Source organism: Embiotoca jacksoni, unplaced genomic scaffold, assembly GCF_022577435.1.
Source record: "Embiotoca jacksoni isolate LCO1_2020_lvr unplaced genomic scaffold, fEmbJac1.0.p SCAF_22, whole genome shotgun sequence".
Lineage (NCBI taxonomy): Eukaryota > Metazoa > Chordata > Actinopteri > Embiotocidae > Embiotoca > Embiotoca jacksoni.
In genome coordinates, this window is record NW_027185363.1 from 7,793,536 (window position 1) to 7,816,118 (window position 22,583).

General features: G+C 40.8%; 2 protein-coding genes across 2 annotated transcripts; one reads left to right on the forward strand and one right to left on the reverse strand.

Moving 5' to 3' along the window:
- Positions 1-86: 86 nt before the first annotated feature.
- LOC138203093 (von Willebrand factor C domain-containing protein 2-like) lies at positions 87-4,147 on the reverse strand. Its single transcript, XM_069157682.1, has 3 exons — positions 3,560-4,147; positions 2,490-2,619; positions 87-2,212 (listed from the first exon to the last, which is right to left on the reverse strand). Exons 1-3 carry the CDS (start codon positions 3,899-3,901, stop codon positions 2,022-2,024), a joined length of 663 nt encoding a protein of 220 aa, XP_069013783.1. The 5' UTR covers positions 3,902-4,147; the 3' UTR covers positions 87-2,021.
- Positions 4,148-4,413: 266 nt separating this feature from the next.
- Positions 4,414-21,653, forward strand: ccdc24 (coiled-coil domain containing 24). The gene is made up of 9 exons (XM_069157996.1): positions 4,414-4,518; positions 5,425-5,586; positions 8,899-9,086; positions 12,772-12,888; positions 12,991-13,095; positions 14,762-14,816; positions 19,667-19,718; positions 20,144-20,249; positions 20,500-21,653. The coding sequence occupies exons 1-9, from the start codon at positions 4,414-4,416 to the stop codon at positions 21,515-21,517; spliced, it is 1,908 nt and encodes a 635-aa protein (XP_069014097.1). The 3' UTR covers positions 21,518-21,653.
- Positions 21,654-22,583: the final 930 nt, after the last annotated feature.

Here is a 22,583-nt window from a genome sequence, read left to right on the forward strand (position 1 = left end):
CTGCAGGGAAATCACGGGGTTATCCACTCAGGCAGGGCTCGTGGTAAAAAAAAAAAACACAACTCGACACAAAACATAAAGCAAGGTACATTTAAGTGTTTTAATTTGGAACATTTTACACAATGTTTTTGTAGAGTCGATTTCGATCACCAGCGGGACATACAGCAGCATTTCACACATGATTTGGGGGTGTGATTCACATCAGTTCCCTTTCATTTTTGGCAATTAAATTGAAACTACACTTATAGTTAAACATTTAGAGAACTACACTTTATCACTTTTTTTTTTTTTTTTTTACAAGACTTTAAGTGTGATATAACGCTCCTGTTGTGCTAAACATATAGACAAAGCTGGTCAGCTTAGTTTATCATTAAGAGTGTAAACAGTAGGAAACAAGACAGCCTGGCTCTGTCCAATAGTAACAAAATCCACCAACCAACAAAACTGAAACTTACTCACTCTGTTATCATTTGGTTAATCTGCAACATTTACCGTTAATGTGCTGAACTATTTCATGGTTTGGATTTTGTCCAGAAACTGGCTTGCTAAGCTAACGAGCTGCTGACTGCAGCTTCACGTTTACCTTCATTGACCTTTTGGTCTAATTGTCGGCAAGAAAGCAAGTAAGCATAACTTCCAAGACGTCAAACCGTTTCAAAAACATTTTAAAAGGTGCTCACAACTGTAGAAGTTTAAACTTCATCTCAAACCTTATAGCCTATCTAAATGTTTTTCAGGGAGAATTCAGGCTCTCACTTCTCCATTGTTTCTGTGTTTTATATTCAAAATAAATGCCATAAAGCTACAGTATAACAAGTTGAGATCATTTTGGGTTTTCATTCGAACGTCCCTCGTAACTAAATTGACAGATGATGACAAATTATTGAGGGAAGTTCTGCTGCATGTAAACCAACTGCGTATAAAATGACAAAGTCCTTCATGCTACATTTTATTGTACAGTTTGATTCAGTAATTGATACCTGAACACTTTAAGTGAACATAACAGGGGGGAGGTTGTTTCTATGAAAGGCTGCACATTAGCTATTGTGAAAAATTAATTTAGCAGTGAGTTACAGATGTTCTTCCTGCTCTACAGTGTACATGCACAAATAACATGAGTGAAACCCTGCTTTCATATATTGCCTGTGTCTACAACTACTGTACAGTCGTATCTTAGGTCATACTCTAATGCATTATGTTTCAATTAGCATGGAAATTGAACTACAAGATTTATAGAATAGTTAAAAAATTCTTTATTGCTCTGCTCAGCCATTTCCTAGTCTAAATTGCATCACGGCTGTGCCTACATTTCGGCGCTGTATCAACCAGTGACAGGTCAATTATAATTTCTTATCATCCAATATTCTCATTGGCTTTGTTATGCTGCTTAAAATAACTTCTGGGTATAAGGTCTATAAAAACCCACTACGTTCTCTCTAAAAACATATTGATCTAATCAACCTTTTTGAAGAGACTGCTGACAAGCAGATTAAATAAAACAGTCAAATATGTGGATTGAGGACACTTTTCAAGGGTCAAATTTGTTTGATTATGGATTATTCTAACTACAGATTATAGGGAAAAGGGTTGGCAGTGTTTAAGGGTCCCAATAAATCAAACATGCCCTTTTAAAACACTGCAGGACATAATCTTTTAATGGAGAGAGTTTTAATCCAATTTTCTTGACCTAATTTTATGTTTTTTAAGGACTTAAATTGATCTTCTTAGATGGTCAGATGAAGTTTGATCTGTTCTTCTTTACGCAATTTCACTCATAAAATGTTGGATGAATTATCCTCGTTAAATGGCAGCTGATCAGTTCTGACAGCCTCCGATTTTCTTTGGTTGCTGTTCCCAAGTTGAATTTTTGCAGTTTGCAGATTTTTACTTTTGGCTTTATGTCTTTTTCAGAGAGCACAGGAGGGTACAGTATGTTCTTTGAAATAGAAGATGTGCAGTTTACAAGCCATCAAAGCATATGTGTCTTAAGATAACAGCTGGTTCTCTGCTGACAGCGAGAATCACTTTTGCTGGGTGGCCGGTTGTTCAGGTCGACAGTTTCTGAGGCGGGAACAGGTGGCGAGCCGATTTCCCTCCCAGTAGCCGGCGTCCTGGCCGTCGTGACAGCGACACTTGGTGCAGGAGTTGACCCACACGGGCTCTCCGGCAGGAATCACTTGACTGCGTGATGCGTCAGCATAGCAGTTAGGACCTGGAGGGAGCAGAGCAACAGAGGTAAGTATAGCTGCAGTCGAACAGACACTAAAAATAAGCAGTCTAGTGTTAGATATTGTGCAAACACACTTATCTCTGGATGCAAAGCATAAAATCAATAATGTCATAAACAAAACAAGACCATAAAGTGGCAGGTACATTACTGCATTTGAAATTGATGCTCAGTCCTTAAGGATAATTTCCATGCTGCCTCTGAGAAGCTCTCAGTGTGTGTTTACTTTCAACTTCATGTTAAAATGCTTTTTTTAACATACCCTCCTTGCATTCAGGGCAGCACTTCCCAGGCTGGTAGACAGGGTTGACACATGGTGGAGGGGCACAGTCTGCAACTAGACAGCGGGCGATGCCATCACTGTCACAAGTGCACTGCTCACATTCTGATGGCTGGAAAAAAAAAAACACACACACACACACACACACACACACACTGTTAGATGAGCATGGATCATTTTTATTATCTCATCAGGATTCAAATCGGAGTTACTCTTAAGTGTGCAGACAAATGGCATATCACAGTATTATATTTCTAGCTAGCATCCCACTCTCTCCTCATGCCATCTCAAAAGGGGGCGCCATCTGCCTCAAATTCCCTGCTCTTAACTGATTACATACCAGCATGCACTCATGTGGTTCAGGGTTTTGGATGGAAAGGCACTTGAAAAGATTTATCAAAACTTGACACACACATTTAGGAGTATTGTGTCCTGGAGTTTTGAAAAATATATGTGTGTTTATTTACAGTTTATTACAATTAAAGCCTCTTTATAGTTTATAGCTCTGCAGTGACATTTAACATATTTTTTAGAAAAAATACTGATGACATAAGGGCGTTTGTCCTTTTCTTTTTGAAGACAGTGCTGAGATATTTTTGACTTTCATTTACCAAGAAAAATAAGCTTACCTTAACTGTTGCGTAAAGGTTACAAGTCATTCCTCTAACTCTACCGTACGTCAGTGGTTTACAACCTTTTTGATGTTGAAATGAAACAATATTCCCTTGTGAACCCTGACTGCTTCATTTTAAGCATGTATCGATACTTGAAAATGTACAGGTTGCTATTTAGCAAACAAGGAAAACCAAAGAGAAAAGTAACAAAAAATAAACACCATCTTGTCTAGTAGAAACTTTTATGACTATATTATTCTTAATTTAATTATGTGGTGACTTTAGGGGGAATTTTAGAAGAAAATGATGCCTGTAATATGATTCAACATAAGAAAAGACAGAGAAGCAAACTAATTTTAAGAGTATATAGGGTCATGCAGTCCCTATTCGTGTTATATCACAGTTCATCTATGGGAACTACCAGATGTTATTGTTTACCTGGAAGTTCTGCTCCAGCTCATAAACCACCCCTCGGTACTCACAACCGATCTTCTCGCACCTGGGGCAGCAGTCGGTGGGGTAGTGGCTGACATGGATGCATGCAGCCGGGAGAGAGGTGCACTCTGTGCGGGCACATGCGGAGCCCTCATCGGTGCACTCACACTGGGTGCAGTGATCGGAGTCCAGAAAATACCATTCCCCGACGTAATAAATGCTGCCATTGGCGTCGCAGGTGCTCTCCTGCTGTCCAGCGACCGAAAAACCAAAACCGGCTTGTGCGCAAAACAGAAGTGCCAAAACGGCCGTGCGCATTGTGCGCTCTCTGAAAACCTTTGCCATATTGTCTCTGATGAATCGCCTAGTCCAAAATAGAAAGTTAACACACACACACCAGTGAAGTAAAACGTCCAGTGTAGTCCAGCTGGAGTTTGGTAGATATATTACCCAAGCTTACAAGGATGTTTAGTTTGTTACATTGTTAACGCAAAGGTCCTCGGGGTTCCTTCAGTTCTCCTTCGTCAGCGGCCTGCAGGCTCACTTCTGCAAAGAGCCCGGAAGGGAGTGGAGGTTGGGGGCAAAGAGAGGGAAAGTTGTACGCAGTGCTTTCCTGAGAGTTCACACACCAATCCTCAGCTGAAGTCTGTCCCTCCCCTAACACACATTAGACCTTTACAGGTGGTCTCGTGTGTTTCTTGTTGGAAGAATATTGTGTTTTTCACTGATGAAAAAGGGGTAGAATCTGTATTCAGCTTATTTTAGATATGTTGTAGAACATTTTATATTTTATGTTTTATCTTGACTTAAAAAAAAAAACAAAAAAAACAACAAAAAAAAACGTGAACCTTGAATAAATGAGGATTGTTGAGACCAATCTCGCGATATCTCTCCTTAGCAACTGGAATGTTTACCCTGGATACCATAGCTTTACTGAATACAAACACAAGGACCCGACTCAGGTGAGTGTTTGTTTCCCTGTTACAGCAAACAAAAATATATATATATATATATTTTTTATAAGTTTTCTGCCGTGTTTTATTGTTTTACCCTCGGGGAGTTGAAGCACAACCTGTGAACACTGTGCTTTTGTGAAACGGTGGCTTTACACGTCACAGATGGTCTGGTTGCTACAATGAATTATGCCACTAAATTAGCTTCGACTTTCTACGTCAGTTCTTTTCAACACCGTGAACAAAGCTTAATAAGTTAGCTGCAACTATGCAACCTGAAGATATGTTAAGTGTTTGTCAGTGGTGGACAAACAAGAAGTAGTTAGATCCCTCAGCCATTCAAAGTGTTAAAGTATGGAAGTATTTTATAAAATTATAAGTACTTGCAATGTATTAATGTGGTCAGGGTAAATTAGTTTTTTTTTAAAGTGCTGCAACAATTAGGCCATATCTGGTTAAACATTTTAGTTATTTCTCAACAAAAAGGCCTCAGAAAGTGACGCATGCAAATTCTTAATGGTGGCGATTTGATGATTTTTTTTTTTATTTTTTTTTTCCCCCATGTGTAGGAATGTACTGAACATGTTTGGGTTTTGGACTGTTAATCAAATAAAACAAGCTGTCTAAAATGAACGGGTACATTCAGGGTCCTTTTTTCTCAATGGCTTTATGATTAACTTTGCATAGTCTACTAAATTCTGCAGCAATATAAACGTCTTTTTTTTTTCATGTAAAATCGTAATCAGCAGGCAAAGTAACTCCAGGACAAGAGGATACTGCAGCTTTCATATAGATGATATAGTGGTTCAATATATTTAAAAAAAAAATATATATATATATATATATATATATAGTTAAAAGCATGTTGTTGTGTTTATATGTTTCTGCAATTCATTTTTATGCTTTTGACCCTAGATCTCCACTCATATGCATTCACCTGATGAAGGCCAGCCCTGGTGCCCTGGCCAGTCCCTCTGGAGCCTGATCGCTGAGCATGTTTCTGGGACGGAGCTGCCGAAGATCTGTAAAGCCCTGGGCCCCTCCCTAGTAGGCATGTACACAGAGGTGCACGCTGAGGTGAGAGGGTCTTTGTGTTGTGTTTGTCCAGTGTTTGTTGTCATCTGAGTACAGTACCTGGCTTTCAACTTGGAACATTCCTCTTCGCATTCGGCAGATAAAGCATGTTTTATTATTCCTCTTTTTTCACACTTCGGCCTGTGGTCTTATTCGCTCAAGGAATTAAGAGACTGGGTCTGTTTCTAGGATTCCACAAAAATACCACCACCGCATCGACAAGAATTTCCTTTTGGGCAGAGTGAATCCCAAAAATTGCTTAGTTAAGCATTCCTGGCTGAACAATTTAAGAACTCTGGTCTAAGGCTGTGTAAGTAGGCTAGTTTGGCTGCATATATTCATTAATTACAGTTTCCAGACTCCATAATAAAAGTGAAATGTGGGTTAACTGGCACTGTGCCACAGTGAGGTCCAAATTTGAGCCAGACAGACGTCAATATTTATTCAGGGCCAGCTAAACTCTCAGCCCCCAAAGCCCCTTGCATGGTAAGCACTCAGCACTGGCAACTAGACTTCATACAAGACAGACTTGCAGGATTGATGAGCAAAATGTGAGCTAAGGTGAAATGATCAAAATGTTAATTTGAAGAGGAAATAATTTAGAGATAAGTCTGCTGGAACATTTGAAAGAGTAACAGGATGACTCTGTCAGAAATCATCAATAGAAATCTAAGAAGACTTAAGAAATCTAATCATATATTTATTCAAACCGAAGTAAATTGTTTAATATGAAGCTGATCCTGGCTGTGTTCAAAGTCATGATTATTTTTACTGTCTATTATTTTCACATTTTGGAAATTAATTCAGTGATTGATCGTTCCTTATGAAATTTAAGAAAGAGTCGCATCATCAAATGTCTTGCTTTGTCCAACCAACAATCCAAAATCCTAAGATATTCATGGTAAAAAAAAACAACAACAGTTGAATGACTATAAATAATCATCAGTATAGTTGCAAATGAATGTTTTGTCAGCTGACTTTTTTATGAATATATGAAACACAACAGTACACTGAGAATACATAAATGGTTGACCTTAAAGCAAAGTGTGAATACATGTGGCCTTCTGATGGAACATTCCTCTCTCTTACATGAGAGGTTATACTTCTGTACTTCAGATCAAGTTGGTTGTTGCAGATTTCACACAGACACAAAGGATTCCACTTAACAGCCCTTTCTGTAGAAAAATAAAAATTGATGAATGTGCTTTTTTCTTTTTCTCACGAAATCCATACACTCCACGTCTCGCCGTCCTCTCTCATCGGCCGTCTCCTCCTTCTGTCTGTGGTTTTCTGCTCTCCTACCTTCTGCCAGCTCCTCTCCTCTTCTGTTTATACAAGTACTGAAATCTCTCCATCTGCAGATCAGCGCTCCTCTCTGCAGTGCACCAACGGGCAGAACAACACCTGGACATAGTTTGTCTCAGCTCTCAAGTCATGCCATGTAGATGCTGGCCACATTTTCATTCTTGGCAGCTTATATGTGAAAGCCACATGAGTATTACTCTGCAGGTAAAGGCATGCAAGGCTCCCTTTCTCACATACACACCGTCAAGGACTCAAACATATTAAATCACAGTTAAATAAACGTCTTTTTTTTTTACATAACAAAGATTGGGTTTAAAGTACAATGGTAGAGAAACATCAAAACAACAATGCAGCCAGGTTGACGCAGAATAATTGAGCTCATATGCTGACACACTTCTGTCTGCACACACACACACACAGAAAGAGGCCCACTAAGCTCAGTGAGTCAGGGGGTCGGTATAACAGGGTTAGAGAGGCTAATCCTCAACTGTTGATAAGACTGTTAGCAACACATATTCTCCGACTCGGCTGTGTGTGTATGTGCATGTTGGCATATATGTGTATGGCGTGCCTGTGCGCGTGCTTATGTGCGTGTGAGACTGTCAGTATTGCTATAATATTTCTTCACCTCCAGTTCAACGTATTCAGTGGCTGGCTGTAAAGCCGCCAGACGGAAAGAAAGACTTAGTCTGAGAGCTTTGAGAAATTTCCAGGGACGAAAACAAAGCACAGAGCGCCTTATTCAACTCTCACGCTTCTGCACGCAGGTTTCCCTTCAGTTATTACATTTACTCTGAGGTGGCTCACTTCGTCTTCTCTTATTTTTTTTCTCTCCTTGTCCGCCTATCTGCACGTCTTTGTCTGTTTCTCTTGCAGCCATGTAATGAATTCCGTCCCTCAGCGAGCCCCTGTGCAAAGTAATAGCAGCTCTGCCTGCGACTCCTCCATTCCTCAGCGCTGCCATTCCTCCCTCCATCAAGGTCCTCATTGTCTAAGGTAGTTGGATCAGAGGAAATATTAGACTCTTCAAGTCTCCCTACAAGGCCAATCTCTCTGCGCCTCCCCCTAAGCTCTCCCTCATTCTCTGAATGAAAATGAGCCCTTTCAGCTAAATGTATTCTTCAACCCAATTTAAATAATTCAACATAATAGCTCCTGGTTGGTTCTTTTAACTGACATGTTTCAACAGTGCTCTCAGAAAATAGCTCCTGGATGAGATCAGCGGTCTCGCAGCTGAGGGGAGTGGTTCAAAATAAAATCCGGGGACAACTCGTTAGCCAGTGAGTCATGAATCCTCTAACATAAACACCTCAACAACCCAAAGACACGCGGAGGAAGCCGGTATGATAGGAAACGGCTCGCGAGTGTGTGCACAAGGTCGTGTGTGAGTGGACTTGCACACATACATACAAAAAAGATCAGAAGTGGTGTTTTTGGTATCCCCCAGTATATTCCTTTGAAGAGGAGACTCTGACTGCAACCTGGCAGAAATGATCTGCAGGCAACAGGTGTGGAGGTGTTAATGGTATCCAGACTTTATTGAAACACAAAGCACTCACATTAAAAGCCACCTGGACTCGCAGCACACAGGGCTGCTTCTCGAATGACCCACCTAAAGTATGTTGGTATAATTCGTTGTCCATTGCAGTGTTAAAGCACTGAAAGAAAGAACGCTGGAAAAGTGGTGTCGTGTTTTCAGATTCACACAGCTTTCTTGTTCCCGTGCATCTTATAAGCTGTATTGCCTTCAGTTTCGAGAAGACATTGTCAAATGTCCACAGCAGTTTTACAGTAAACAAGGTCTTCCTGACACAATGACAGCCCTGAATATCTTTTCACTGATGGAAAGTCAAGAGAAAAATGCAGAGAAATCGCTGCAAAAAAAAAGGTGCCAGCGAAGTCCGCTGTCCACGCTGCTTCAGAAGAGCAGTCCACTTATCATTTTCTTTCTATTGACAGAACAACATCTTCAGAAGGTTGTTAAGTATAATCTGTGGTAAACCCTTGCAGGCGGAGATGTTGCACAAGATGTGGCAGGAGAGCCAGCGAGGCGAAAACCAAGGCAGCAGGGCAGAGATGCCGTTCCCACGTCAGCAGGGCTCACCTCTAGCTGACCCCCCCGCAGTGAAAGAGCTGCTGAGAGCTGAGGTCAAGATGTTGCTGCAGACGCTCAGAGAGAGAGCCGCCAGGGGTGGAAGGTACGTTTAACATCCCACTTACACAGCTTTACTGTACATTATTAATGAAGCAGGAAAGTGGTTATGTTTTTTTTTTAAAATGTAACAGAAAAAAACATAACGGGTTTAATATACTTCTTTTTATGAAGCAGAACCACTAGTGCCAGTGTGACTATAGGATTTTTACATAAATGAACCTAAACACAACACAAGTTGTGTCTTATTTATTTGCTATTATGATAACAGTCAAATGAGAATAAAGACAATAACAATAAAAATAAAACAACAATAGACAGACCAAACTTTTACACCACAGTTTCCCTGAATCTAATGTTACATTCTCGGACCAAATTCTCAGAATTGGTCACTTTTTCAACTTTTCACTTTTTCAGCAATTCGGTTGCAAACATATAAACAGTCATTACATTCATTCAAAAAAAAAAAAAAAAAAAAAAAAAAGCAATTATCTCTCTTCTCAGACTTTTTAAAATGCATTTAAGAGATTTCTTTTTCCAGAACAATGGTCTAAACTGAGCACAACTCTTTTGTTCTGCTTTTTCACCAACACAAGAGATAATCAGTGAAGACCGCTGTCTCACACTCTCTGCGTCATTTCTTCCCCAAACAAAGAGCGCCATAAAATGTTATATTGTGTTCCTGTGTCAGTTACAAATGGGATGGGAAAGCAGAGGAACAAAAGGTTGTTGGTTTTTTTTTTTTGGAGGAGGGATGTTTGAAACTGGTTGGGAATTGTGGAAGGAGGGAGACATGCATTCCTATCTAAATGGTAATTTAGATTTAAAGTCAGCGGTAGCTATAATGGACTTAAGATATGCTCCGTATTAAACGAGAGCTAAATTCTTATCTTAAAATTGTTTGTGTGCGGATGCAATAACTTAAAAGACATAGAATGAAGACAGATTTATATCCACTTGTTTGTCAGTGAAGAGCTCACTGGGAGACAACAAAGAGGCACTCTGGCTCTATATAGGATGTACAAGTGTGTGCAAGTGTGTGTAAGTCTGCGCATGTTTAAGCCAGTACCTATCCCAGCAACTGGCTCGCTGCTGCGAGGAATGTTGCCCCGTGACACCTCTCTGGTTTTAGACCTTTTAGAAAAAGCACAATATAAGATGGATTCTTCTCCGTTTTGTGACTCGCCATTTATTGCCCGTCAATTTGTCGACCGCCTTATCGCTGGGATTTTCTTTTCTTTGCGTGTCTCTGTGTTTTTGTGCTGTTCAGCTGCAGGCGGCTGTTTATTGCCTCTTGGGTATATGTGTGGGCTTGTTTTGTTTTTGTCGTTATCAGGCAGGTGTAATATTTACCATGTTTACTATTCAGCATGTTCTCGCGATACGGCCACAGACTGTACAGCCCAGTGTCGCAGCAAAGTGGATTGAGACGCACATCACATGGCACAGGTCATGTGACGAGGTACAGATGTCCTCAAGTCATGAATGAGAAGCGGGTTAAGATGGTTCAGATGGGCAAAATACCCAAACTTTCACACAGGACACCGTTTTGAACCCAACGGAAAGTGATGTGAAGTTGCTAAAAGAAATCCTGTCCTGCGCAAATAGATTTTGTGCCTAACCCTGACCATGTGGTTTTGTTTTTGATTTCCTAAAACACATTTGATGTCCAGGCAAGGCAAAGCCGTAACACCCGACATGCTGTCCTCCAGTGGCGGGTGCATTACGCGCTTTGGCGTGACACAGGGACGCATGCAACCATTGGCTAACTTTCACAAAACATGCATTCAGTTGGACAAATGAATGTCCGAACCAGATCTAATGACAATCCATCCAATATTCGTTGAAACAGTGACGGGAAACTTGAGGGGAGGACTTAAAAACTCACCCTCTGAGCACCACAAACGTTTGTTCAACATTTTTACGGAAATCCATCCATTAGTTGTGGAGATATTTCAACCTGAATCGAAGCGGTTGACTGACAGACCAACTCTGCCGTTCCTACAGACTCACTGCTCGCATGGCTGAAAACTGTCAGCTCCATTATCACTAACAGTTGCAGCAGTGTTGCTGTTGTCATTATTTAAGACTTCCCATAACACAGTCTCTTACAGAATCTAGTCAATGCATCAAAAGAAATATAAGGTGAAACACTGGTGCTTGTTGTGACAGTTCAGTTGACAGGGATTTATTTTGAAGTAATCTTTATAGTCGTTTTTTTTTCTTTTCTGGATAGCAGCAAGGCCTAATGTTTAAACTGACAACCCAAGGCTACAGGTCTGATGCCCAAAACAGCTTATTAAAGTGTCAGTGAGCAAGACACAAACCGAAGCCTCACTTGCTCGCACATCACAAGTCACTCCTGTAAGGTGCTGTGGCTCGGATATAAATGGATTATAAAAAGTCCCATTCAGACTGAGAAATGTAGCCCATTGTTGTAGGCTCCGTGGGAACAGTGCCAGAAAAGTGTTGGTGCCACACAGACTGTGCCAGCACAAATCGCCTTTTCTCTTTGAAGTTGGCTTCACTATAGTTGTTGACCTTGATGCATGGTACTGTGTGTATGTGTGTGTTTCAGGCCTTTGATCGTTCAATTAGGCTAAGTCCCAAGAGCGTATCAGCTGAATGGCTTTCAGAAGTAAACCCAACACACTTCTCCCTAATAAGACTTCCACTTAATAATGCACCACAACCCTGTTTGTCAATTTAGTTCAATTTAATATGCTTTGCTGGCATGGAAATTGAAACAGCATTGCCAAAGTATCAAGATAGAGACAATAATATTTATCTTTCTCTCTCATACTCTCCTCTGGAAATTGTTACGTGTTTGTGTATCAGTTTGATTTGATTTCTCAGGCATGTTAGCGAAGAATACTTTGTCTAACAGAACTAATTTCAGCAGGAACTGCTGACTCGTGTTTTTCCTGTGATTTGAATCCTTCATATGAGGGTGCGGGTGGGTGTGTACCTTGTAAAAGTCAACTGATTTATCTTATTGGCCTCCTCCTGTGTGGTCCTGATGCTCTGACCATTCACCACATGTTCTCACACACACACACACACACACACACACACACACACACACACACACACACACACACACACACACACACACACACACACGCACGCACACACTTGCTCTCACGCACAGCTCCATGTCATTGTTACAAAGATGCATTTTCCTTCTTGACAATAAAATAAGTGTCACCCACCTGCAGCTACCTTTGAGATAATACAGAAAATATAGTGTTGCTCATGTTTAACCTTTCTGCCTTGAAATGTGTTTTGTTCTGTTTTGCTTCGTGTTGTTTTGTTTTTGGAAGATGATGATTTTTCGATGTTTTAAAATGTAGGGTAAGGGCTCAGCTCTGCCTGACAAATCTCAGTGCACTTATGGATCTGAATAACCATTTCACAGACCGTAGTACAAACACACACATTTAGATACAGTTTCACAATCCCTCACACACATTTGCAAATCATTTTGCTACATCAATACCCCATGGTATAGCCTTTACGGAGGAAATTTTTTTTTTTAATTAAATAAAGGCAATACAAATAACATTAGAATGAAATAACGGCTGTAAAATATTTGCATCAGAAGCCAATCTAAAGATGTTACTTTAAAGATATCAACACTTTCAGACACTCTAAGGCCATTGCGTTGCCATACATACAGTTAAGTGACTTCTGTAAAGGCTCAGTATTTGTCTCTGCTATTGATGTTATAGAGATGGTGAGGAGCTCCTGTTTCAGTACAAACATGAGGCCGTAAACTACGCCCTCGGTCACCGTGACAGCTGTTACAGTAACTGTACCAACCCTGCGAATACTGATAATGGAAGCAGGTTAGTAACACTGGTGAGACAGAAATGATGCAACACTTCTAATAACGCAGAAAACGTCTTTTAATCTTCTGTTGCCTACTCTGTTCATCTGTTCTCCTTCAGGCCAGGCTCTCACGGTTCAGGCCTGTCCAGTGGGGAAGATGCGATTGAAGCGATGAGCGACAAGCTGAATGTCACTGAAATAGACCAAGTAGTCGACCGCCTCAGGTGAACTGCAGCGGTGCCCTTCTTGTGACTCCTTTGCAGCTCCTTTTAACGCCGTTCCATGTCAAGGATTCCAGAGGTCTGACAGTATTTGTATAAGATTATAATATAATATAATATATTCATAACAGTGTTAACAGAACGTGACAAAGTGAACAGGGGCTCCCATAGTGATGAACCTAAAGAGATTATTTGTATTTGCAGCTTTAACCTGCTTACAGAGTTTCTTATCATCGTTCAGCTGCACATAACTTTACAGTTTAGGCTTACTCGCTGTCACGTAGCGTGTTTTCTGGCCACATCAGGCATCTGTTTGCAGTTCAAAAAGCTCTAAAGCCCCGCTGTCCTCGTCCCACTCATTATCAAACAGCAGTTACACTCAGTCAGCGACCAGTTGGTAAACATAGTTGAGTGTTTAGCTGCTAAAAGGCCAAATGTATCCATCAGAAACTGAAAACTGGAAACTATAAACAGCTAAATGTTGCTCTGTGTCTGCTGGAAGTTCAGAAGGTTCACCGAGGTAATATTACATCAGTTTCACAACTTTTTCTTTTGCTGCCCCCAAGTGGCAAAAATTGGCACAGGACATAGGATTTGATTATCAAATATTGATTGAAAAAAGCACATTTTAAAGACGTCAGAAAAAAAAAATTTAAGCAAGTGAAACATGTTTTTGAAGACTAAACTAGAGGCCCTTTGTGCACCGTTGTGCAATTGCAGTGAATCATTTGCAGGCAGTCACAGTCTGCTGACGGTAGAAGAAGAAATAGAATTTGCTGGCCAATCAGAACCGCAGGGAAGACGGGGAGAACAACAAAGGGCCGAGCGATGGGCCGAGGCTAGAGAGGGAAGGGGGAGTACTGCCAGAGGAGCGTTCTATTTTTTATTTTTTTTATCTTTAATGTGACCACGTAAAACTGTTTTTGTGACCCCTTGGCAAGTCCCAACCCCCAGGTTGAGAACACCTTCCGTGTTACGATCAACCAGCACAACCACAGGATATACAGTATATACAAACCGAGTAAACAACAAATGTTGCACTGGTACACGACATAAAGAATGAACTCTTGCCGTATTGTATATTTGTAATATGAACTAGCAGAGACACATTGTGTATTTTGTCATAAATGACATAGTAAATATGCGTTCTCCTTAAGTCTGGAAGTGAGTTCCTCTCAGCTCTCCTCTTTTCCCTATTTTCCCCTTAATTTTCCCTCAACTCTTCTCTTTGGCTTCTGTCGCCTGCCTTCCTCCTTCGCGCTGCATCCCTCCTTTTCTCCCTCCATCCCTCACTCTGAGGCCTGCAGGGCAACCAGTCCCTGGAGCTACCTTGGAAGAACGCCTCCTTCTCTCCCTCTCTGTCTCCCCCTCTCTCTCTCCCATTTCCTGACTAGACCAGAACAAAAGATCCCATTGTCAGAAAATGGATCCCAGACCGGACCAGAGACGGCAGAAACCTCTTTTTCATTTGAAAGAAGTGTATAAAGTCTACTACAGTTATGTAACCAGAGAAGGAGGAAGTGTAGAGGGAGAGAGGGAGAGAAAAGAAAAATAGGACACGGTTTCCTCAGTACCTTATGAAAACTGAAGAGGATAAACTGAGCAGTGCACCTATTCTGTTCTTACTGCCTCAGCTGTGTGATGGGTTTGTTCCATTTATCTCATCCAGGTCTGTCCTGAGTGGGGAATGTGAAACGTTGACCAGACTGATAAAGCATTTAAAGGTAAGAAGAACAGGATGGACAACAGACAACTACCAAAGGAATCTTTAACCTTCCTTGTTTTTCAGTTACAGTACAATTAATGATCCAAATCCTAAGATTATTTATAGGAAACTGCACTAAAACCAAGGCACTGTATAGACCTATATAGATGTCGCTGTAGATCAATTTTACCCTTCCATACACTCTATACATTACAACCTAGTAATCCTGATTTTCCTGGATAGTGTGTGTATATTACAATACACTGCATGTACAATATGCTTTTCCCTCAGGAATAAGTGTACCTACTTCGCTCTTAAATTTGGAGTTTACCCGACGTTTTCTTTAAACAGGTTTTTTTTCCACTTGTAAAAATACATTGTCTCCAGTTGTTTGATTCAGTTTGTATAATGATCAGTTTATACTTATAACATCTATAAATCATGTATTCTACACAATACTGATCCCTTCTATTAGAAATACACTGACTTCTTAAACCAGAGGCTCACATTTTTCCCAAAACAAAACACAGTGTTTTGGAAAGTTTAGTTCCCTCTTTGGACTCCATCAGGTAGATTTTCTAATTCTATTTTGGCACTGAGACTCTGCTAAGGTGTACATTTACACTAACACACATACATGCACACACACACACACACACACACACACACACACACACACACACACACACACACACACACACACACACACTCACAGGAAGTCTGCAAGGCCTGAGTCTAAACTCTCTTTTTTTCCCCCATCTGTCTGGCCAAGAGTTGTTGCAGTGCTGGGTAAGCTCGATCTCCATCCAATCACTCAAATGACATACAGACACATTTAAGCACACACACACACACACACACACACACACACACACACACACACACACACACACACACACACAAACACAAGCACAAACACACACACAAACACACAAACAAAAGGCAAATCAGGCGGGGTGAAGATGCACACACGCCTTCATGTCTACAATCTGGCTACACTGTCTGGCATTATGAAAGAAACTCAGCGGAGGAGTTTAGCCAGATGTAGAACTTTTCTGCAAACCAGATGTGTACATTATCTCTTTGTGCCCTCAGTTTGTGTTTATGACTGGAAGTATCATTTTTCTTGGAAACAATAAAGATGAAAAAAAGGAAATCGAAGCACATAATGCTGTATAGTTCTATAAATTTAACATTTTTGTTAAGAACCAATAGTGATCATAGTGAGTGTCATTGTACCTGCTGCACGAAGGGCTACTTATATTATTAAAATTTTGCTCAGTCCTACTAGAAATATAAACAAAACAGCACACGTAGTGTCTGTGGAGGCCATCATCTGGCTTTTTACTGTCAACAAAGTAAAACTGGGTGTAGGAGAGTGAGGAGGGGACATTTATTAGAGTTTCCTGACCCAAAGGTTGGTTGTTCCAGCCTCTAAAGCCTGATGCTGTGAAGCTATTTGTAGTTTTTAAAAGGTATTCCTCTATAAGGTTTTGTGTGTAAATAGACATGTCATCAGTTTTCATGCCCGTAAGGAAATTTTCTACTTCAGTAAGTGGCATGGACTCTGTGTGCACCTTGAGTCGCTGCAGTGTTAAACTATGTTTAAGCTGCTACTGTGCAAGACATCATTTCCTCATTAACTTTAATAACTCAACAGTTCTTGGAAGGAAGGACCGATTTTTACTTTTTACTGGAATATAAATCTTTAAGAAGTTCAATTATCTCCCAAAGTGGACATTCACATCAATCGGGTTCAAAGTTTTATCTAGCCACACCTGCTGAGACCGTCACAAAGGAATATACTATAAAGCAGGCTTAATAGAGGAGCTAGTGACCATTAAAGCCATGAGGCCCGGCAACTGAAAAGCGAAGACGTGACAAAAATGTCAGAAAGTCTTCAGTCACCAGTTCGCTGCTTCAAATTCCCAGTTCATAAATGTGCTCGGAGGAGAAAATCTTTTTTTTTTTTTTTTTTAATCTAAAATGAAAGATTTTACAGTGAAAGAGCAGAGAAGGAAAACATTTGAATTTCCAAATCCCATTTCTTATATAATTGTTCTCATCTATTTTGCATATTTTAAGGACACATGTTTTGCATTTTTGTTTTTTTTGTTGTTAGTCACAAAATGGGAAGAAAATGTGTTAAATGCCAAGAAGTGTTGAGCAACAGTGAGCTTCGCTGGTTCGTGTTTTAAGTCAACATGATATAAATGTCCTGCCGAGCGTCCGGCTCATCCACCGCCACCATGTCTGACACAGCTGAGATTGCTATTGATTTCGTGTTATTCAGAGCAGTTAAGTTATATAGTTTTTGAAAGAGTTATTAAATAGAGACACATCAGGCATTTAAGGTTTGATACTGAATGATCTAATTGCTTTTTTTTTTTTACTGCTGCATGTGGCAACCAATCATAAATTGGTTCTAAACACAACCATAATGACCCATTTTCTCTTAGCAGGAGGTAGCCTCATATGGCCACTTGGGCCAACGCCAAAAAAAACACCTCTTAAAGGCGGTCGTTAAAAGTAACTCGCAAGTGTGCGTTGAGTGTGAAGTCGGTCGAGTGAGAAAATTGTAGCATCCCATCACCCTGAAGCTGTGAAAAGTATGTCAAAATATCCTGGACTCTAAACTGTAGGCTGCTGCTTTACATCATCAATTCACTTCCACTGTTACTAAGTAAATATCCTCTAAATCAGAGGGGTGGACACAGTCTGGTGGTTAGGAGACGGCATGACTCCGGCCTCTGCTTACTTACTTAATCTTCAGGCCACACTGCGCTCTCCTGTCCTTTGCTACATGTTGAGTTCCCCCACAAGTTAATTTAGGCCAGCTCATTCATCATAGATGGAGGAGCGCATCTCGGTGCGGGCTTCGACGTACGACCTGGGCTTCCACACGGCCCGGACATCACAGTCACCTCCGACTTCTTGCTGGAGGGGTTCGTCGCTGCAGTCGACCGGCATGATCCGCCTTTGATGCATTTTTGCTGGTCTAAACTGGGCAGCGATGGACCGATTACGGTTCAGGTGATGAATGAGAACCGCTAAAGGTGCTTTCCAGCAGTGAGTGGTTGTCACAGCAGCTGCTGCCTTTCAGCTACGCTGTTTTGTGTTTTACATTTGCAGCAGCAGGGAGGAACCCGAGCACCGCTGTTCAGAGCTGGCTGCAACCAGCCTCGTAGAATCATCTCAACATGCACATAAACGGAGCAGCTTTTAGCTTTAAAGTTACAGCAGCCAGAGAAATGGTTCTCAACTGGTGGGTCACAAACCCAAAAATATGTCACAGGTCTATTTTAAGTGGATTGCCACATCAGTAGTTATATTTCTAAACGGGTTTATGATTAGATAAGTCTGCCTATTTATTTCACATGTCACAGTTCAGTGTCTAAACCTGGAACTTGAACGTCATTAGTTTAAACTTGTTTGTAACTCAAGATAAGTCTGGCTTTTTATTCCATCAGGGGTTTTTAACCCTTGTTGCTCTTTTGATGCGCTTTTTCTTTACTCCATGTTTTTAGCACTTTTTTGCGTGAATAAATTGAATTGGTTGAAAAAATTAAAACACTTGGGTTGCGACCTAATGACAAAGGACAAATGTTGGTTCTAAGGGTCGACAAGTCAAGGAACCACCGAATTAGCTTCTGTATGATGACACGTTACCATCATTTATTATACAAGCATTGATTTTATGTGGTCAAAATATAATCTGAAGATGGACACTAGACCGTAAGCCAGTTAACATGTTTACCAGATAGTTAACATGTTTTATTTACTAGCTTATGGAATAAAACATGTTCATTGTTTGGTTGTAGTCAAACGAGAGGAGCTTGTCTGACCGGAACCAGCAGAACCATCGCGAGATAATGAAAAGATGGCAGCTGTACTGGTTTCAGCTGGATTTTGGAGAAGGATCAGTGATTCTTTGCATCAGCTGATGGAGAGTCCGTGTATGTGCTGTGCTGAAGTGGATTTAGGTTCTCATGTATGAGAATAATCACCAAGACATCCAGTGTTTCCTAAAATATCAGTAAGTCTGTGCCATAGTCATGAGTTCAATCCCCACATGGACCACAAAGCCTATTTTCAGAATGTGTGCTTTGGAGTTGTTTTAGATTCCAGTCACTTCACTGTCAGAGAAATCGCGCATACTTCGTCTGCAGCTCTGAAAGACAACACCGGGAGGTTTGGGTTTGAATCCCGCTGGGACAACAGACCAAAACACGTGTTTTAACTGTCAGTCTCCGGGCTTGTGGGTATGTTTGGGTACATGTGTGTATGCGTGTGTGTGCGCGCTTTTGTAATGGACTATATAGTCTGTGGTTGCTATCAAGACTCTCATTAGCATTTGTGCTGTTGTAAAATGAGAAGAGGACTCTGCCAGTCACACACAAACAAACACACACACAAAGACACACTTTGCAATCAGTGAAAGCTTTTGACACACACACACACACACACACACACACACACACACACACACAAACACGCGCACACACACACACACAAGCATACAGAGCGCTATGGTTTTCATTTGCTATGGATATAAATATTTGAGGCCAAATTATGATGGAACACTGCTGTTCAATCGTTTAGTGGTTACACACACACACACACACACACACACACACACACACACACACACACACACACGTACACATTCCTTTCCTCTTTCTGCCTTTGTTATTTTTATCCTTTTTCCTTGTTCCTTTGCTATTGCCATGTTTAATACATTTACCTCCTATTTTTGCTGTGTGGCCTAGTTTTTTGTATTATGTTGAACCGCACTGAGCTGTACATGAAAACTGACGGGTTAACAGAAGCTCTCAAGTCTCTTTCTCTCCTGTGCTTTGTGTTTTGCAGGGAAACTTCAAACATAAGTGTGTATTTAAGAAATCTGAACCTTCACTTGCAGGTAAGTGTAAATTTAGGAATTTGCTGCCATCTGCTGGCAAATTATTGTTTAACACAAAGTGTGTGACAAAAATTGTCCACTTTATAATTTAATCTTTAGCTAAGTGAATACATTTACTGGTGGAAGTCCTTCCGAAACATATTTATGAATTAAAAAGCAGATGTAAGGGACCCTGGCAAATTGTACAGTATCCCATCAGCTAACTGGCATAGAAAGTAATTAGAGCACAAAGGGGGCAGTCTGGGAACAACAGCAACTCAGCTCTGATTCTAGTTACTTGACATTTAGTCATTTTTCTCATCCTATTTTCTTATTCTTTTCTCTCAGTAATGTTTAGACGTAACGATGGATGTATCGGATAGTGTGTTTCAATCATTTTTCAGACCGTTTCACATTTTAGATCTTTCGTGTTTTCAAATGTGTAGAGCTTAGAGAGCTCAGAGGAGCCATACAAATGGATTTGGAGCTCTACCCATCGTCATTTGAAGCCTCGTCCCCTCTGCCTGTGAAAGGATTGAAAAACAGTCTCAGGTTAGTATTTCTTAATACGAAGCGCTACGTAATTAATACTGAAACAGCTGCTTCACTGTTCTTCCTGATGTGTGTCTTCTTTTTCCATTCAATCTCTCTAAATGCAAGCATGATAAAGGCTATTGATTTATAGCATAACACCATCTCAATAAACGCCCGCGGTGCATTTTACTTTGCTTCTTTTTGTTGTCTTGATGTGAGAAAATATTTCTTGATTTGATTCCCTTTGTGATTTCTTTTCCCCCAAAAGCGCTGACACTCTGCAAGCTGTAACTCCCCCATCAGTCTTAAGACCACATCCACCTCCTCCTCTGTGCCATCCTAAACCCCGGCCACCAATTGGATTTCCTCTCACCAAGACCACTTTATCCAAGACTCATAGTCAGCATAGAATCACATCAGCTTCCAATAAGTCCAGCAAAACACCGACCTGCGACAGGATGGACACTTCTGGGAACGTAAACAACCTCCTCGTCTCTGACCAGATAAAGGTTAAAAGCAAATACCCCTGCAGTTTCTCTCCAGAGCAAGAACACATTGGTCTTCGCCCCTGGATCGCAACCTCACCCATCCACAAAAGACATTTATCATCACATCGCAGTCTTCAGAGCCCGAAAGCTGAATGCGATTTGTCACCACAAAGCGAGAGAAAATGCAGCCCTGCCTGGAGGTCAATAAATATCAATATCACCCCGCCTGCTCCTCCTCTCCGTGATGCAGGCAGTTTCAGCAGCAATCGTGCCGACTATTCTGTGTCAGCAACAGGGAAATCAAGGTCTCACAATGGGCAAGAGAATAGCAGCAGTGGAGGTAGTTTAGGGTCATCAGAAGTACAGACAGATAATGACGGAAGGACGAGCACTGTCATGTCTGAAACCGGGAGCCATCCTGCACGAGATGAAAGAAATAAGAGCAATAGGAGGATTGATAGAAATATATCTGGTGACCTCAGGAAGGATGTCAGCCAACAACAAAGCCTAAGTAGCCACTCTTTGACGGACTGCTCCTCACATTGTCCAGAAAGCAGTGATACCCTGGGACAAGCCCCGCACACTCAGACACCATCTGAACAGATTCATGGAAATGGTTTTACTTCCCCTAAAAACCCACACGGGGGCACCGCAAGTCAGCCAGAAAGTGGGCGAGACGGAAAGACGGCGCCGCAGGTTCTCAAAAGGTTTCATCAGCCAGTCCCCCCTGCAAGAGTTCCCCGAGTTACCGCTAACAAGACACTGGGGTTTAAATCACTCCGCACAGTTTTTCCTTAAAGTGTGAATTAAAATGAACTACACACAAGGAGAGTGACTTGAATCCTTGTAATTTGACGTGTTTGTCAGTTTTTTGTTTTTTTTTCTAATTCAGATAGTGCCGTGGAGAAAGACTGAAGTTGTGGGAAAACATTGTTGAGGAATGACATGCATAAAGGATAAAAAAAAAAAAAAAAAAAAAAAAAAAAAAAAAAAAAAAAAATGGCCTAAGTTTAATGAATAAACGCAGAAATAAACATAAATTAAAAATTAAATGAATTTCTTTAATTCTACTTTTCTGTTAATTAACTATTTATTACACTATTTCTGTAGTACTACATTTCTTTCTTTTTATTTTTGTAGTTCATCATTTATATAATTTTGTGTCTGTCTGTCTGAAAGAAATTTAGAAATACAGAAATAGACTTTAAAAAAGTTGATATGGAAAATATAGAAATAAATTGAGGGCATTCATTTTATCATTTCAATCGTTATTTCTTTACCTATTTGTTTATATATACTTAAATATATATTTATTTACAATCTGAGGCTCCTGGCAGCTGGATTAAAGTAAGAATATTAAAAATTGGCATATCAGACTATGTGGGCCAGAACATAAGACAAATACTGAGGTCAGTCACGAGTGTGGAGCAAGTGTCAAGTAGTATTTAGGTTAGTTCACAGGAAACTAAACTCATCATTGCATCTCACTGGAAAACATCCAAATGGAAGTTGCTTATAATCCAACAGGCAGTGGAGCATTTGTTTTGTTTTTCCAGAGACGTGTAAATGAGAGACAAACCCGGTTAGAACATAAAGGAATTAAACGCATGGTCATTAACAGTCCGAACCGAGCTCGCTCGTCTCAGCCAGCTCACACAAAGAGTTGAGAGGAGGTCTGTTCCTTCATGCAAACATGTTTCCCTCCTTTTGGGCTTGGGTTAGGGCCCGGGTCCGCTCGTGGTGAGACGGAGGAGACATAACATGTGAGTGGGTGAATGAAGGGACCTGTAATAGGCCGCAAAGGTAACAAAACGCTATACCAGTGCAGACCATTTCCACACGTGACGTAGGTGTTGCTCTGGTG